At 33.9% G+C, this 17,002-nt stretch overlaps 2 protein-coding genes across 4 annotated transcripts; one reads left to right on the top strand and one right to left on the bottom strand.

Moving 5' to 3' along the window:
* The first annotated feature begins 577 nt into the window (after positions 1-577).
* LOC136216975 (SKP1-like protein 21) lies at positions 578-7,762 on the top strand. Of its 3 annotated transcripts, none has more exons than XM_066003525.1 (10): positions 578-867; positions 2,476-2,705; positions 3,572-3,796; positions 4,040-4,231; positions 4,320-4,430; positions 4,540-4,618; positions 4,830-4,912; positions 5,013-5,191; positions 5,769-5,902; positions 6,964-7,762. In XM_066003525.1, the coding sequence occupies exons 2-10, from the start codon at positions 2,670-2,672 to the stop codon at positions 6,981-6,983; spliced, it is 1,059 nt and encodes a 352-aa protein (XP_065859597.1). In that variant the 5' UTR covers positions 578-867; positions 2,476-2,669; the 3' UTR covers positions 6,984-7,762. The 3 variants fall into 3 exon arrangements, with proteins under 3 accessions (XP_065859597.1, XP_065859598.1, XP_065859596.1); XM_066003526.1 differs by having other exon boundaries at positions 579-867; positions 3,531-3,796; positions 6,961-7,762; XM_066003524.1 differs by having other exon boundaries at positions 580-867; positions 6,961-7,762.
* On the bottom strand, positions 7,426-15,300 carry LOC136216974 (signal peptide peptidase-like 4). The gene is made up of 14 exons (XM_066003523.1): positions 15,024-15,300; positions 14,214-14,372; positions 13,977-14,088; positions 12,876-12,995; positions 12,592-12,743; positions 12,298-12,480; positions 11,549-11,583; positions 11,258-11,420; positions 11,006-11,059; positions 10,717-10,809; positions 10,493-10,635; positions 9,882-9,952; positions 7,987-8,070; positions 7,426-7,783 (listed from the first exon to the last, which is right to left on the bottom strand). The coding sequence occupies exons 1-14, from the start codon at positions 15,147-15,149 to the stop codon at positions 7,674-7,676; spliced, it is 1,605 nt and encodes a 534-aa protein (XP_065859595.1). The 5' UTR covers positions 15,150-15,300; the 3' UTR covers positions 7,426-7,673.
* Positions 15,301-17,002: the final 1,702 nt, after the last annotated feature.

Below are 17,002 nucleotides of genomic sequence, written 5' to 3'. Positions count from 1 at the left end.
TCTGTTTGCACAATATCCAATATACAATGGTTGTATGTACTCTCTATTATGTTCGCACGTATCATCAAATTTTTTTGGTAATCAAAAGTTTAGGTAAGTGTAGGTCTACCCACTCCCAAGGTTAGGACAAATCACAGAGCTCTAACATTGGAATTTACAGATTACCTATCAAGCAGAGTTTTAACGTCTTACCAATCTGATCAACCCTCATTGGCACATATCATCAATGATCTCTAGGTTTCTAGTTTCTTTTCATTCGTATAACCGGGCTATTTCTTTTGTAAGTTATAAAATCTTTATTGGAAATTTTCCCTGTATTTTTTTAGGTTGGTTTTCTTTAGTTTACAAATGGCTTTCTGAAAAAAAGAAAAGTATTTTCGTTAATAATATTAATAAAAGAATTATAATATATTTTAAACTACCAATTAATTTATTAAATAACATAATTTATTCAGCATAACGTCCGACTTTTCAACGAGTTTCATCTTAAAAGTGGATAAAAGAATATGAAAGGATAAATTTACTTGATCGTGTTTTTTTTTTTTTTTTTTTTGAAAAATAAAATAAAAATAAATGTGTAGTTATTAACCAGGCGATGACGTAACCTCATTAACCTGTTGAGTATAAGTGTGAGCGGCGGCGTTTCACCGGACACACTTCCCGACGACACCGACGCGGCGCTCACCTTCATTATCTTCTTTCCCAAATTCTTTTATTCATTTCCTTTCATCGTTGTTTTCCATTTCCATTGTGTTCCTTTAAATCTGAACATTTTACTCCCTCTCTCGTTTTATCCATACTTATTACGCTCTCGCGGGCAGCTGACAAATCTGCAATCTTGAAGGCTTTTCTCAATTCGGAGTTCAGGTGCTTTCAAGAATACTTTCACCTTGTTCCGTTTCTTGCTTATTAGATCGATTGTGAAGATAAAATGTTTATCACAGCTCTTCTTAGTTTGTGCATTGAGTTGAATTGTTTAGTGTGGTTTTGGTTTCGATAGGTTTTAGAGCCTAAGGTTAGGCGATTTTTCTTTTATTTTTTTGGTTTACTCTATCTCATGTTTATTCATTTTCTGCTCTCGCGGATGGCTGCCGAATCTTTAATTCAAAGGCCTATTTCAATTTGGAGTCCAGGTGCTTCAAGAATGCTTTATCTTGCTCCACTTTTTGCTTATTAGATTGATTGTACATATAGAAAAAAATTATAGCTCGTGCTTAAGACTTTAGTTGAATTCTACTATTGTTCTTAACTCCCATTAACCTCCATTTACTGTCAAAAAGAAAAAAAACTAGCAAACAAACTTAAATTTAGTCTGCTTTTGCTTTCGATATAGGAGCCTAAGATTAGAGAGTTTTTCTTTTTCTTTTTAATGTTTATCATAGCTATGCATTAGTTTGTGCAGAGTTGAATTCTTCTATTGTTCTTAACTCAATTTAGTATGCTTTTGCTTTCGATATAGGAGCCTAAGATTAGAGAGTTTTTCTTTTCCTTTTTGGTTTACACGGTTTCAATCTCAGGTCATGCTTTCTATGCCAGATATCTGTGTGACTGAGCTATAGATACTTTGATTAGAAGTTAACAGAAAATGAAGTCATAGATAGATGCAACTGTGACGAGTTCTGAAAAGAATAAGTTCTGCTAGTTGGATGGTGAAACTTGCAGCAGAACAAATGCTGATTCATTTAACTAGAGGCAGTTTTATGGGCTAGTAATCAAGAAACTTCTATCCTCTCCCTATCATAGTTTCTTATCCTCTTGACAAAAAAACTTTGTTATGAGTAAAAATGATCGCAAGTAGACAATTCAAAGATGGATGAATATGGTGATGGCTGAACCAGAATTTCTAACTGGTTTGGAAGCTTAAATGGGATATGATTTGGGCAACATGAATTTGCCCATGTTGGTTCTTTTTATATATGAAGGTGAAAATTTCTGAGATCTACAATTCAATGTTAATTAGTTTAGTGGCATGTGTTTTGCATAAATGGCTGGCAAATCAAAAGTCCAACCTGGATATTGTATCTTCCCAAACTCTTTACTAGGTTGAGCAAGCAGATAGAGAGAGCTGGAAAACTGAGACTGATCGTTATGAAAAATGTACTTTTGCTCTTAAAGAAGCATAATTTATCTTTATGTAAGATAGAATTGTTCCTTTGTTTCCTTAGAATTAGTAACTTTGAAGTGAAAATAGAGATCTACATGTGTTTCTTCATTGCAAATATCTTGGACTACCCTTATGCATCTTGAACACGAAGTAATTGAATTATTATACTACAGATGGTTCATTAGCCTGTAAGCCAGAAAATTTATCTTGTTGACCTAGACCTATATAATTTTTTCCCTTTCTAGAGTCATTTTCTATTGTTAGCTTTAGTTAATTATTTTTTAATGTCTTTGAACTTGTGGAGCTTCTGGGATCAAAACTTATGATGAAAACTTATTGTTGCATTCTAACTCTTGTACACTACTTTGAAGGTTCAACTTGGAGAATATTTATTGGCAACTGCTTTGGACATGAAAGCAGAAGTCTTCTGATCGGGGTTTATGTCAATTTGAGGATCTCCACATTGCAACAGAAACGCACAAAATTTACACCAAACTTGGCATCTTAAACTCCTTCAAAGAATATATCATTGGACATATTTCTTGGGGTTCCGTAATTTTATCAAATGTCAGAAGTTGATATGGCAGTCATTAAACCTGAGGTTTGCTTCTTTGGCTGTTCCATGATGTGTTAATTTTTATTAATGGTTGATGATCACTTTCGTTCTAGAAATCCCTGGTATTGTGCTATGGGTTGATTTTATTGTTCTATTCTCCGCTGACGTTTGGGCACTTGCAACATCAACTTTCTCGTGTCAGTGTTAGTTGCTTGACAAATTGTGTCCATATTTGCATACCCCTGTTAGGATTGCCATTTATGTGCCCATTATGTTTTTTTCAATTTTGCTTGGGGGTCAGGTAGAACCAAATAAAGACAACCAATATGTGGACCTGTTATAGCTGAGGGACAATGATATGCATAGTATGTCTGTATCTTATAAGGAGGAGATAAATCAGTTTGATTTTGTCATCACCAATTCCCTTAGCATTTTTTAATTCTATGTCTGTAGTGTCTGTTAAGCATATTAGAAAGAATGAAGCGGATTTCTGGGTGTTGAAACTAAAACAAATGGTCATTATAAAATTTAAGATGCCATTCTACGCTTTTGAATTATGCATCATATGATGCAATTCTAGATACTTCCTGTCATTGGATCCTCAATGGTGATCACCTACCTGACGTAGTCATACCAAAAAAGCAACTGTTATTCTACGCTTGAACAAATTGATATACACATTTTTGGGGTATCCTGGTTAAGTTAACGATGGTTTTAGAGTCTTCCTAAGAGGCTGTAAGAACAAAAAAATCGTTATTAAAGGTTGATGTCTTTAACTGTGCAATATAATATCTCATATAGTAGTTGTACTTTGAGCCTCTTGGAATTGTTCATGTTTGATGCCTTGATTGTTTTCTATTTTAACATCAGGATTGCTCTCCAGTTAAGTTCCTTTTTACATGGATTTTCAGATGATGAAATCATATATCTGGCTCGAGACTGCTGATGGTTCAATTCAGCAAGTGGAACAAGAGGTTGCCATGTTCTGTCCCTTGATAGGTCATGAAATAATACAAAAAGGCCGTGGATCATCCAAGAACAATTCTATATCTCTTCCACAACGGGTGAATCCAGCCATGTTGAGCCTGATTCTTGATTATTGCAGGTTCCATCAAGTACCAGGTCGCTCTAACAAGGTGTCTTTGCATTTCTTAGTTGATTTTCTATGCGTTGGCTTTACTTGCTCTTCTTGCATGTGCAAGTCTATATATGAAAGTTAATTCAACTTAGAGAACGTTTTTCAACTATTTTCTTGCCATGTCCAGCAACTTGGTTGTTTCCTACTTCACTCATCAATTTTACATGCTGGAATGGGTATGAATATGCTCAGAGTTATGTGTCAAGAGCAGTGTTTAACCTTGGCCTGTTGTATTTCATAGGAGCACAAGTCTTATGATGAAAAATTCATTAGAATGGATACAAAGAGACTCTGTGAGTTGACATCTGCTGCCGACAGTCTCCAGCTGAAGCCTTTAGTTGATCTCACTAGTCGTGCACTTGCAAGAGTTATTGAAGGAAAAACCCCTGAGGAGATACGAGAGATATTTCATTTACCTGATGATCTTACAGAGGTGTCTGATGCTTGTGGAATTGCGCTTGGATGCACTATTCTATCTGCTTTGTTATTTAAAATACTAATATAGCATTCTGCTAATGTAGGAAGAAAAGTTAGAGCCTCTGAAGAACATGACTGATGATCCACGAATTCGACTTTTGAACAGACTGTATGCAAAGAAGAGGAAGGAGCTTAAAGAGAGACAAAAGCTAAAGGTGAAACATGGTGTAGCTGTTTTCTGTAGTTCAGTACTAAGGATGCTGACCTCTGGCTGCTAACCTTTAATACACAGTGAATTGTAATGAGACCTTCTGTGTGTTGTAGGATGCTGAGGCTGAAGAAGATCGTGTAGATGACCGTTCGGTTGATGACCTTTTGTCATTTATCAATGGGGGAAATGATGGTATGCTTTGCATTCCTTTCCTTGAATTTCATTTTTTTAATGTAAATAGGCGTGATTGTGACATTTGGTCATCTCTTGGAGTAAGGAACTAAAACAAATAGTATTGCTAATAGTGGTTCTTTTATATGATTCAGTATACTGACCCATAATTATGGAGAATGCCATATTAAACCTCTGAACTTTAAGAGTTTGGGTTGATTGTTGTTCACAGATCCCAGAGAGATTAAATCTTCAAAGAATAAGAAAAAACATAAAAAAAGAAGGGATCAGCAGAAGGGCACTTCTTTGAACGAGGTAATTGAAACACACAAGGTTTGACCTACCGCGTTGCCGTCTATTATTTTGTTGACAGTCGTAGTTCATGTTTGTATTGAAGCTAGTTTATCTTATGTAGGAGGCAAATGGTCTAAATTCTTTATGCCATACTGCTGAAATTGATAATGAATCAAGGTCTACTACTAGTGCGGCACCAAATTCGCATACAAACGATGGCATTTTTTCTCCTAGACCGGAGTTTGATGATGTTGAAGTTGATGATGAGATTGATCCAGCATTAAAAGAACAAATTGATAGGTGAGCATGAACTTGTCAGGTATTGAGTAATAATGCAGATATATGTTGATTTGTGATGGATTCAGCATAAAAGAAAAATTTGATAGGTGAGCATGAACCTGCCAGGTTTCGAGTAATAATTTATTCACCGTGGAGATATATGTTGATTTCTTCATAAATAGAAGTTGTATGGAGTGAAGAGTAGAGTTATTTATTTTTACCTTTATAAAACGGAAACGGTTATGCAGGTATATGTGTATAGTACTTTAACTACTGATTTCACGTGGAAGTGTTTTTTTAGCTGTTCATGGTGGTTCGTCTTTGGATTCAATCAGACGTGCTCAAGCAAACTTGGAGACAGAAATTTGTTTTTTTAAATAATTCTGTAGTAAATTTTATGCTGTAACTTAAAGAGTTGTAACCTTGGAGTTCTCATCCTTTTGGTCTAGTTCTGTCGATATTTTCCCATCTTTTGCTTAACTATATATTTCCCAAACAATTCAAAAAGTTGTCATTCTGATTTGGATTTGATTTTTGATTTTAGTCAATTAGCCCGTAAAAGTCATCAAACATTTTTTTTCCTTTTCTTTTTTTGCAGAGAGGTGGAAGATTTTGCTCGGATATTGAATTCAGATTGGCCTGAAAGAATACAGGAGATTCTATCTTTAGGTCAAGATAGAAGTCAAGGACATCATGCAGTTCATGGCGACAGTAGCTTGAGAGGATTTGAAAGTATGTATCATCTTCCCTTGTAGTTTTGAGGTAGCTCGTGCCTATAATCTTTTTTCCTTCTCTTTCTTTTAATCTCTTCCACTATCTGCCTCGTTTATTTGATACTACAAGAAGGTTCCTATCTACATGCTATATAAACTTTTGAGTTGTGGAATTGAAAGCTTGGATATCACTGTGTTCTATCAATTCTTTAATCCATCAATTCTGCATGATTTGGATCACTTATAGTGTGCTGTATCCTACATCAGTGCCCCCTGAACTTGACCGATTAACTGCATGAACTTTAAGGATGTCTAGTTAACCTCCTGAACTTACTTAAAGTGACTTTGTTAACCTCTTAGTGCTACGTGGCTGAGTAAGAGGCAATTTGAGCAAGTTGAAAGATGTGTCACTTTAAGCAATTCAAGAGGACACTTTAAGCAAGTTCATGAGGCTAGTAGGTTACTTTAAGCAAGTTTAAGGAGTCAAATACAGGGGTTTAAAAGTAAACATGTAATTTTCTTTGTAACCTGAAAAGACACATACAGGGGTTCATGTGCTTTTTATTTTTTTTATTTTTTTTATGTTTCAAAAAAAAAGCACATAAATACCCCTTGCAGAAACTGCTTTTGTGTGCTATTATGTTTGTTTTATTTTATTTATCAGAAAAGGTTCAGCAATATGTTTTAACACGGTAAAAATACATTCATGACCTCCTGAACTATAGCGTTATTAACATCCCCTAAATCTTCATTTCTTGAACTTTAACAACATTACTGTAACATATAAATCTAAATAAACAATAGTCTGTAAAAAAGAACATGTTTGACTATATCATTGATGTTTTTATTCATGTCACCATAAGTTATGGTCGAATACATATTGTACCCTCATCAATTCATTAATTTTAACTGATTTTTGTTTATTTAAACTTAATGAAGTTTAGGGGTCATAATGTTAATAGCACCATGGTTCGGAGGCCATAAATGTAATGTTACCAGTTTTAACATCTCAAACCATTGAACCATCACCACTACATGCTTGGTTAACTTATGTAATGCTTTGTTTGGATTGGAAAGAAGCTGGTAGGGAGCCCAAATGATCAATGGCCAGTAGCTGGCTGGAACAATTTTGACCACATACCACAGATTTAATGGCTGGAACCAAAAAGAGTTGTTGTCGTTCATGTGGATACAGAGTCGCAGTTTTGCTTTTTCAATTCTTTTCATCAGAAGAAATAAACAAGAGAAGGAAGAGTAATCCGACCACAGTCGAGACTGGCCGAAAGATGTGTTCTATTCCATCTGCCATGAGGTTCCGTTGATTCATTATCATGTCCTTTCTTTCAATTGAAGTGTTATACATCCCTCTTTTTGATTAGTCGAGTTTTGGAAGTGGACATACAGACATTGAAAACAGATGGTTGGCCAAGGTACTAATGGTTTTGCGTTAGTTGGAAGGACTTCTCTGTTGTATTCTTCTGCAGTAATTATTTTTTCTTGTATCAGGCTTCTATAAAATACTTGAAAAGGGTAGTAATGTCATTACTTAATTAGGTAAGCTTTTTACTGGCGTAGGACAAAACCTGTAAGATCATAAATACACATTGTGCAACTGTTTTACAATTAGTCAAACTTTTATCTTCAAATTCTTAGTTGGTAATTTTGGATAGGAGCTAATACTAGAAGGTATTTTCCTACTGACTTATACAGGGTAACGTACGTATCTGAGCTCATTTGTATACTGAACAGCCTATAAATTAATGAAGCTAGAGTGAGGTTTGTTATTGAGATTAAGAAGGTTGTTGTTGAAGTTGAACATGTGGGCAGGGGCTCTCAGGTTCTCCTCTTGTCCAAAGAGCCTTGAGTTCACCTCTCTTTTTTCCAAGTGTCAAAAATGTGCCTGCAGACATCATCAAACAATTACACATTAATACTGTGAACTATGATTATACCAAATCTGATTCCTCAAAAATGGGCAGTTCGAGCATCCACTGTTAACTTTACTTTGTGTTTGTGATATGGCATCCTCAGTTTTCATGTTTGTTTATAAATGTGGGATGTTTTACATTTGTGTTGGTGTTCCTTTTGGAGATTGTGGCTTACCCAGAGTGAAAGGAACAATGTAGAGCAGTGCTGGTTGGCCGTGCCCATCCATCAGGTTTAAAGCCACATAAGTTATTAGTAGACCTGCATCAAAAAAATTGAAGGGATCATGCTCTGATCTGCAGTTGCAGCAGAAATCTATTTTATATAATTATGCAGGTCCATATATTTACTCCTAATATCTTCACAATGGATTATTTAAGCACTCCACACTAATATAATTCCCAACCCCTTTCATAAAAATAAAATAAAAAAAAAAATTGAAATCTGATAAAACAAGTACCCAACTAATTTTTACTAATGCACTCTTGATTATAATAGTTTAAAATTAGTCACTAATTGTTCAAGTTGAAAAGAGTATTTTGATAGTAGATTTGCAATTCTAAGACATTGAAAATGAAACACCATTAATATACTTTAATATACTTAAGCTTTATCTAAACCATTTAAACACATAATAGAGACTCTAGGTTGGAATTGGCAACATGACATTATTAATGTATTTTGCGGTTTTAAATTCAATTTATTTGAAAAAGAGGAACCAAGGAATTGATAAAATACATTGTTTATAGTAGAAGGGCAAATTTAATATATATATATATATATATATATATATATTGGTTTGATAAAAAAATGGGTAATTAATTTATTAGTCCCTATATTTTGACAAAACACACTGTTTAGTCCCTGTATTTTCAAAAACACATGATAAAGTCCCTAACTTTTTTCTCAATGAACTGTTTAGTCCCTAACTTTTTTCTCAATGAACTGTTTAGTCCCTAACGTTTTTCTCGGTGAACTGTTTAGTCCCTGCCGTTAGACTCTCATGAAGATTTTGTTAGTCAATTTGGATTTGCGTTCTTCTTTTCCTTTCCTTTAAACTCTAATGCATCTGAAATCAACTTTGAATGTTATTCTTCTTGATTTTCTTCTTAATCGTTCAAATTCGTATGCATTGGGTCTTTTCTTTTTCTTGTTCTCCATACAAATAGCTTCTTTTAAATTGGATTTTCTCTTTTAAAGTTTGAAGGTAAATTGTAAAGAGTAATTTAATCATTTCTGAAATCATAAACGGTAAAAAAAATCTAACAAACTGACGGAAGGACTAAACAGTTCATTGATAAAAAGGTTAGGGACCTTAACATGTGTTTTTGAAAATACAGGGACTAAACAGTGTGTTTTGTCAAAATATAGGGACTAATAAATTAATTACCCTAAAAAAATTAAAAAATACTTGTTCAGTGCGTAGACACATTTGTCTATATATTTGTGGGATGGAGGGATATAGAGACTCTAGGTTGGAATTCACAACATGATATTATTGATGTACGTTGTGGTTTTAAGAATTTAATGTATTTGAGAAAGAGAAACCAAGGAATTGATTAGATAATTTGTTTATGATAGAACGGTAAACTAGAAAAAATAAAATAAAATGTATTATTTTGACAAAATTAACTAAATATTCTTGTTCAGAGTCCCGACACATTTTTATCTATATTTGTGGGACGGAGGGTAGAACACATCATTAACCCTGTCTTCCTACCTATATAGGTGGTTGAAATACCCCCTAATACCCACTGAAATGGAAATTAACTGTTCCCTTTTCATGCACGATGTAAAAGGTGGAATTTTTGCTAACCCTTGCAGCAAGCTCACTATCATCTAATTCTATTTTCATCTGGTATGAACAATGAGTTTGCATTGGCTACTTAGAATCTCATGGTTACTCAAAAGTGTCTAAATATCTATCAAATTAAGGGCTTCTATCATAATCTAATCATCTCTTCAGCGTGAGTGTAATAATTTGAAATGTTTACCAGTGATTCTATACCCTAACAACAGCAGTGTGTCAAAGTGTATATGCAGCATGAAGCAAATGTTTTCATTTCTCATACCTAAACCGTAAGCAGTCATTGCCCACAAAAAGTATCCTGTTCGAAGATTCTTCTTTGTCAACCAATCGTATCTGCAATAATAGCAAAATCGTCATTTGACATATATTACAAGCTTCAGTTTCCCAGGTTGCACGAAAGTATTGAACTCTGTAAGCATCATAGCCTTCAATTCACTCTTATTTTACTGAAGGTATGAATGAAGTTTGCTTTGAAATGGATAGTGGGGGAATTGGTCCGTAAAATTTCGAAAAACTCCCGTCAGCTATAACATTGACTGATGGTCAAACCCGACTGATGACAAGATTATCATTTTCCTTGCGTTCATACCATTATATACATAACACTATTTTGACACGATAACCCGAAATTGCTACCAGTTATTATGTCTAAATTTCAAGTGACAAATTGGCATCTGATCAGTTCTGAAATATATGGTACCTTTGCTTTGAATTCATGTTACTCGGATGATGCTAGAACCAACAAGATTACCCAAAAAGAAAAGGAAAAATAACAATCATGATGCAAAAGTTATTAGACTACCCAAAGACTTTTATAGTTGAAAGGGATCAGGGAGCAAAAATCGGGTAATTATATGGCTGAAAATATCAAACCTTAATGCAAACGTTACAAGCAATCCAGGTAAGATGATGTCACCAAAACCGATAATGCTATAGCCGCCCCAAGGATCAAACATTCGTGGGATTTTCAACAGCATTGGAATGCCATCCTCTCCACTTTTATCACCGCGAGCTACCTGTTGAAAAGAGGTAAGAAAATAGTATTTAAATTCCTGCCTGGAAATGACATAGAACGATCAAGCCTTGTCACTACTTACCACAATCATCACACTGTCCTTGAACCACAATTTCGAAACGAACACCCAGAATATGTCATACAAGAATGCACAACTAAGAAGAACTGTTCCAACCTGATTCAAGAGGAGGGGAGAGGAAAAAAAAAAAAAAAGACAAAACACCTGTCAGTTACCAGTATCAACTCATGTTAAATTTGAACACACACTTGATAATATAATGAGTTGTGTTGTGAATGTTTTGAGTTGCTAATATTTTCAACTGACAAAACAAACTCTACAAGTAACAAAAATAGCGGATTTGAATAACCACCTTGAGATTTGGTACATGAACAATCTGAAGAACTGTGATGATTAATGCAATTCCCTGATTGATGGAGAGGAAAACAAGTTAGATGAGCAGTTTCAAGCAATTGGGTTCATTTATTAATCACCTACTAAACATTGAACAAAATTAAGAGACTCAAGATGAGAAGTTGCTGCCAATCACATTCTAAATAGTAGGACAAGAAGAAAATGTTATCTGAGTATAATAATCTCAGAAAATAATAAAATTTTATCTTACAAGGATATCTTGACCTATCCAAGCAAAGGAGACACGTCTGTGAATTGCCCAAATAACAGCAAATACAATGCAAAAAGGAGAGACGGCCATTGTCAAATGTGAGACAGCTCCAACAAAGGGAAGTTTAATAAATGATTCTCCAGCATGCTGAAACCACCTGAAACTATACATTTCTAGTTGTCAGTTCCACAATACACATTGAAGTCTGAAAAACAAGAAACATAGGAGGAATCAAAAGGAAGAAAATCAACCAAATACACACTCTTTGTCCAAATCTAGAAAAACACGTACCATGATAACAACGCTACCAAGCAAGTCTGCAAGCCCTGTATAGCAAGAAGAGATTGAAGATTCATCATAAAAAGGTCTTCAAAATTATGCCTTATGGATGTAACAAATTCTAGCACTGTATGAGAGATGCAAGAAGGTTAGGCCTGTTAGTTATCTCCAGCAAAATTTGACCAACTAATCAGGTTCTTACGATAATAAACATAAAATTTCCAGAAAATCTTCGTTCACAGGCACTGACATGTCAACAGCTGCTGGTCAGATGCTGCTTTATCTTTACTAATATGTACAATCATTGAAGTTCTTCTTTTTAGCATGTAAAACTATTTTCTCATAAATTTATTTATAACAACTTCCAAGACCATCGAGACCATGGATTTCTCCAGTGAAGGTATGCATGGATTCCAGCGCTCAAAATTGGTCGAGCATGTTAAGAGCAGCCAATTTGGAATAAACTTATTTTCTTAAATATAGATGTAGGATTAATCATATCAGGCAGAAGACACATAAAAAACGGTGAAAAAGATGTAAAATTCAAGACTAGCATAAATTGCGATGTGCAACAAGGCATTGAGAAAATTATGGCTGTGAACAAGCAAGTACGCAAAGGAGAGAAGCATTGATCTGGATATAATGAGCTGGATTGTTACGGAAAATACACGAGTGACTTGAGAATTTTAGTGGACACAATAAGGTGAGGGAAATTGCTAACCAAATGCATGTATATTATAAACATGCAAGTATTTACGCACCTCTATCCCACCAATGCAGAACAAAACCACCAGAACATCCATGAACCACGCTGACATGAGTTTGTAAAGCATAACCAAGAAACAAGAAGCAATCACAACAAAGAGAATGGCAGATGTTGTGTTGATGTTTACAACACCAGTCGATGGAACACCATCAGCATGTGTTAAATCATCTAAGCCATCCTGTAAGCACAATATCATCCATATATCAATTGGGACTATTAAGGAATTAAGGATCAAGAATTATCTCCAGCTATGATTAGGAAAAATTAGCATGCCAAAACCCAATTCAACCTTTAAAAGCTTGTCCTGCTCAATTTCTATTTCTCTGGCACTCCACGCAGACCAATAAGATGCACCTAAAATTGTACCAACAGCCATGAGCCACAAGAACACTTCTGCAACATCAACAAGTGGACGCTCTGGAGAATATAGCTGCACAGAAACTGATGAAGAGGGATCAATTTCCAAACAAATGAATACCGATTAAAAGAACTGCACAAGATCATAAATTAAATGGAAGGCGTGTAAAATAAATTTATTGAATTTAAGGATATAGTAGGACAAGAAAACGATACCTTCGGAGCTATTCTGCATATAATTTTTCAAGCTTCCACCGGCATCCTGTGGGAGCATGACAGCAGGAATATGTATATGCACATCAGTCTCATTCGGCTCACAAACCATCTTAAGAAGTTCTGCAGCAAAAGTTCAAAAATTTCAGAAATGAAAAATTAGATGCGACCAACTTTCTAATTTAGTTCAAAATAAGAAATATATAACAAAGATAAATTCACCCATGTGGATAGCATACCATACCCCATATCCTCTGATCAATTCACATAAAATATACATTATAAAAGACAAACAATGGACGCTAGGAAGCACCGGAACTTCTAGGAGGTTAACATACGAGTGTTGAACACTCCGGGGACACTCGGGGACATGCACCCGACACTCGAAAATAAGTGTCCCCTCTTTTTCTTTTCTTTTTTAATGGGGAAACTTCGGGAACACTTCCGGTACACGTAATTTAAGTTAATTAAGTAGAATATAGGGGGGTTTTTTAATAATTTTACAAAACAGAGGGGTTGATATATACAAAATAAAATAAAACCCTAATAAAAAAAGAAATAAAATATGATGAAAAGAATATAGCAGCCGTATCTTTTTTGGTAGTTTAAATAGTTTGAAGTATTAAATGTTTCTTTTTTATGAATTAATTACTTATTATGGATGTTATTTATGGTTTATAATGACTAATGAATGTTATTGATGATATATATATATATAGATATTTAGAGTGTCCCCGCCGTAACCATGTCTCGTATTTTTAGAAATGTTGTTTGCGGCACCAGCATCCGTACTCGTGTCGGTGCTTCCTAGGATAGACAGGACATTCAATGAACTACGACCATTAATCATTGTAAAGAACTACAACATACTGTTGGGAAAGGATAACGGATTATGACACCATAAATTTATAAAGAAAAGGAAAACTGCTGCTTATAGACCACAACTTCAGCAGAATCCAAATAATCTCAACAGTAGGAGTACCTATATCGGAGTTTATCATATCAAGATAAATAGACATGCTTGTTTATATCATGAGAATATAACACTTTGTGATAGAGAAAAGAAGTTAAAACATATAAAAGGAAGGAATTGCATATAAATACCTGTGTGGGTGTTTATTATGAGAATGGCTGAAGCATTAGCCAGTTCTGCAATCTTTGCCTTAGTTGTGAAGCTACAATTGCCTCGATGAACCAAAATGACATCCCTATTAAACTACCAATGGAAAATGTAATCCAAATTAAAAGGAGATAACTACAGAAACAAATTTAAGAATAACTTAAAATCTGATGAAGAAGACACCGGGATAGTTGAAACAGATTGTTAAAAAAAAAAAAAACCTTGAACTTGGGTGGCTGGCAGAGATCAGGGGGGTCTGCTAAAACAAGTTTTGTCTTATTGGCATCCTTTTCCTTTGATTCCAAAGTACGGCCAAAGCGAGCACCAACACCAACATATTCAATATCTTCAATCCCATCAACCCATGTAGGGACTTTCACCTATTACATCATATTAGAACCAAAATTGAGAGGAAATAGGAATAATTCATGGAAAAACGGCAGAGCAGCTAAGAATATTACAAATTACAAACTTCTAATTTATCACTATTCAATGCCCAACTCTATATTCCAAACCTAACACTGCAATTCCTCGGTTAAAGTTTTCCACTCAGTACTGAAATCAACACGAACCACAACCTTGAATTTTTTTTTACTACATTGACTACTGATGCTTGTCCCAAATTTTATCAACAACAAATCACAGAGAAACAGAAACAGAGATAGTATCAGTTTAATACGACTGCTCAAGTAAGATGAAATCGAGATCTTCAAGAACCAATCCGGAGCAGCAAACCCTTATTTTACCAAAATTTACATTCTCTTAGCAAGAAAACAAAAACGCAATAGTTAAAAAAAAAAAAAACTAATTAACTACAAATAACTTAACTCGAGTTAACATATTACATGACTCAACATCCATTCACGTAAATTCACTCATCACCGTAAATCAACCAAGGACAAATAAACAGTTCCCTTCCTACTTTTCTCTCAGTTAAACTTTCTCGGAAAACAAACAGTAATCGCCAAAAAATATTCAGAAAAAAAACGCAGATGAAATTAAAAACAAAAGGAAGTGAAGCCAGATAGTACCAGGACGAAGTTATTATCGCAACCAGGCCTTTTAGGAGATTTATCATCCTGATGTACTATGTCTCCAGCTGAAGCGAAACATAGAGTTGAAGCTAATAAAGCAAGAAGAAGAAGATAAATATCCATCTTATTTGCAGATGAGATTGAGCTTAGGGTTTTACAGAGAAAAAGAGAGGACTGATGAGAGAATCGGAGAGGAAGAGGGAAATGTGAAAATGGACGGGGCGGGGAGAAGAAGGAAAATACCGTGTTTCTTCTTCTTGTCGTTTTAGCATAGTACACACAAAAGAAACGCCGTCGACTTACCGACATTGAACTAGTTCTTCTCGTGTTTAAAAGCTTAGTTTACTCACGCGCCTTCTTCAGCGCGTGAGTTTGTTAGTGCGCTGCATTGACCAATTCTCAAATTTAACTTAAAGCCGTCATTTTTATTTATATATTTACGCTTTTTATTTTATTCTATTTATTTACGCTTTAGATTGTTCATTTGTGACATTTGTCAGTTAGATACAATTTGATTGGATGAAAAAAAATATCTCCAACATTTACATTTACGATCAAATTCACTTTTAATAACAAATTTAATTAATTTAAAAATAATTTATCTGTTTTTTTTCGTATTATGAATCATATTATTTACACTTCACATCTACATTATTTTATCATCGATAGAGATCATAAATATATATAATTAAACTTGAAACAAAGTTAAAAATATATATATTATATTTAATACGAATTAGATAAAAAAAATCAAATATTTTATCGAATTTAAAAATATTTATTTTTAATTGTATTATTAAATCACAAAAAATATATAAACAAAAATTAGAACCAACGGATATACAATTAATGCGGCGGTAATAAACAAAATATATGTATTTTGGTGCCTTCTATGTTTACTTTGTTTTTGACAAAGTAAGTTTTACTTTGTTTTTTCTACCATTGGATGAGCTTACTTTGTCAAAGTTCATCCTCATCCAATGGTGGAAAAAACAAAGTAAGGCTTACTTTGTCAAAAACAAAGTAAGCATAGCCTAATGTCTGACTCAACTTATCAACCTTATAGATAAAATTACTTTTGGCCGCTAATTTAGAGAGTAAAATTATTTTTTACTCAAAACGTTTGAGATATTTTTATAGGCTTAAAACACTATTTGGTCTCTGATCTATCCAAAATTTTATCATTTGGCCACAGGCGTATGATTTGGTCACATTTGGTCCATGATCTGTCCCAAATTGGTGAACTTTCACCCAAATTGGATTCAAACTTAACCGAATCATTATCTAATTGATAAGTAACGATATTTTGACACTTGAACTTAATAGATTTTAGTTTAGGATTTGTTTTTTGTTTTTTTAATCTAGTTAATTATTTCCACATAATGCGGAATTTTTTTTTTAAGAAATATCACATTTTAAGTTTAAGTGTCAAAATATCATTACTTATCAATGAGATAACAATTCCGTTAAGTATTCATACAAATTGGGTAAAAATTCATCAAATGGGATAGGTCAATGGCCAAATGTGACAAAATAATAGGTCAGAGACCAAATGACACAATTTTAGATAGGTCAGGGGTCAAATAATGCTTTAAGCCTATTTTTATACCTTACTCATTTTTTAAAGGCTTTTTATTTATTTTTTAATCTCATACAAAATAGGTAAAATGAAAATTTTCGGTTATAATTAATCACTACTTTTGTTTTATCATTCTCCTATTATTTATAATTTGTAAAAACTAAATTTAAACTACTAAAATGGTTTATATTTTAAATCAATTTACTAATTGTAGAGATATTTAGAAGTATTTATTAAACAACATTGACATTTTGGATTGTGTAAGGAAAAGTTAAATATCTAAAGGTATACTTAATTTATAGAAATGAACACTCTTGGCTCTTATTAAATGTATCTAATATAAGGATAAGAAACTTTAATGGACGATAAACCCAAAATAAGACTGCACTTATAGTCC

This window comes from Euphorbia lathyris, chromosome 2, assembly GCF_963576675.1.
Source record: "Euphorbia lathyris chromosome 2, ddEupLath1.1, whole genome shotgun sequence".
NCBI lineage: Eukaryota > Viridiplantae > Streptophyta > Magnoliopsida > Malpighiales > Euphorbiaceae > Euphorbia > Euphorbia lathyris.
The sequence above is the reverse complement of the archived record's forward strand: the minus strand, read 5'-3'. Positions and strand labels throughout refer to the sequence as shown.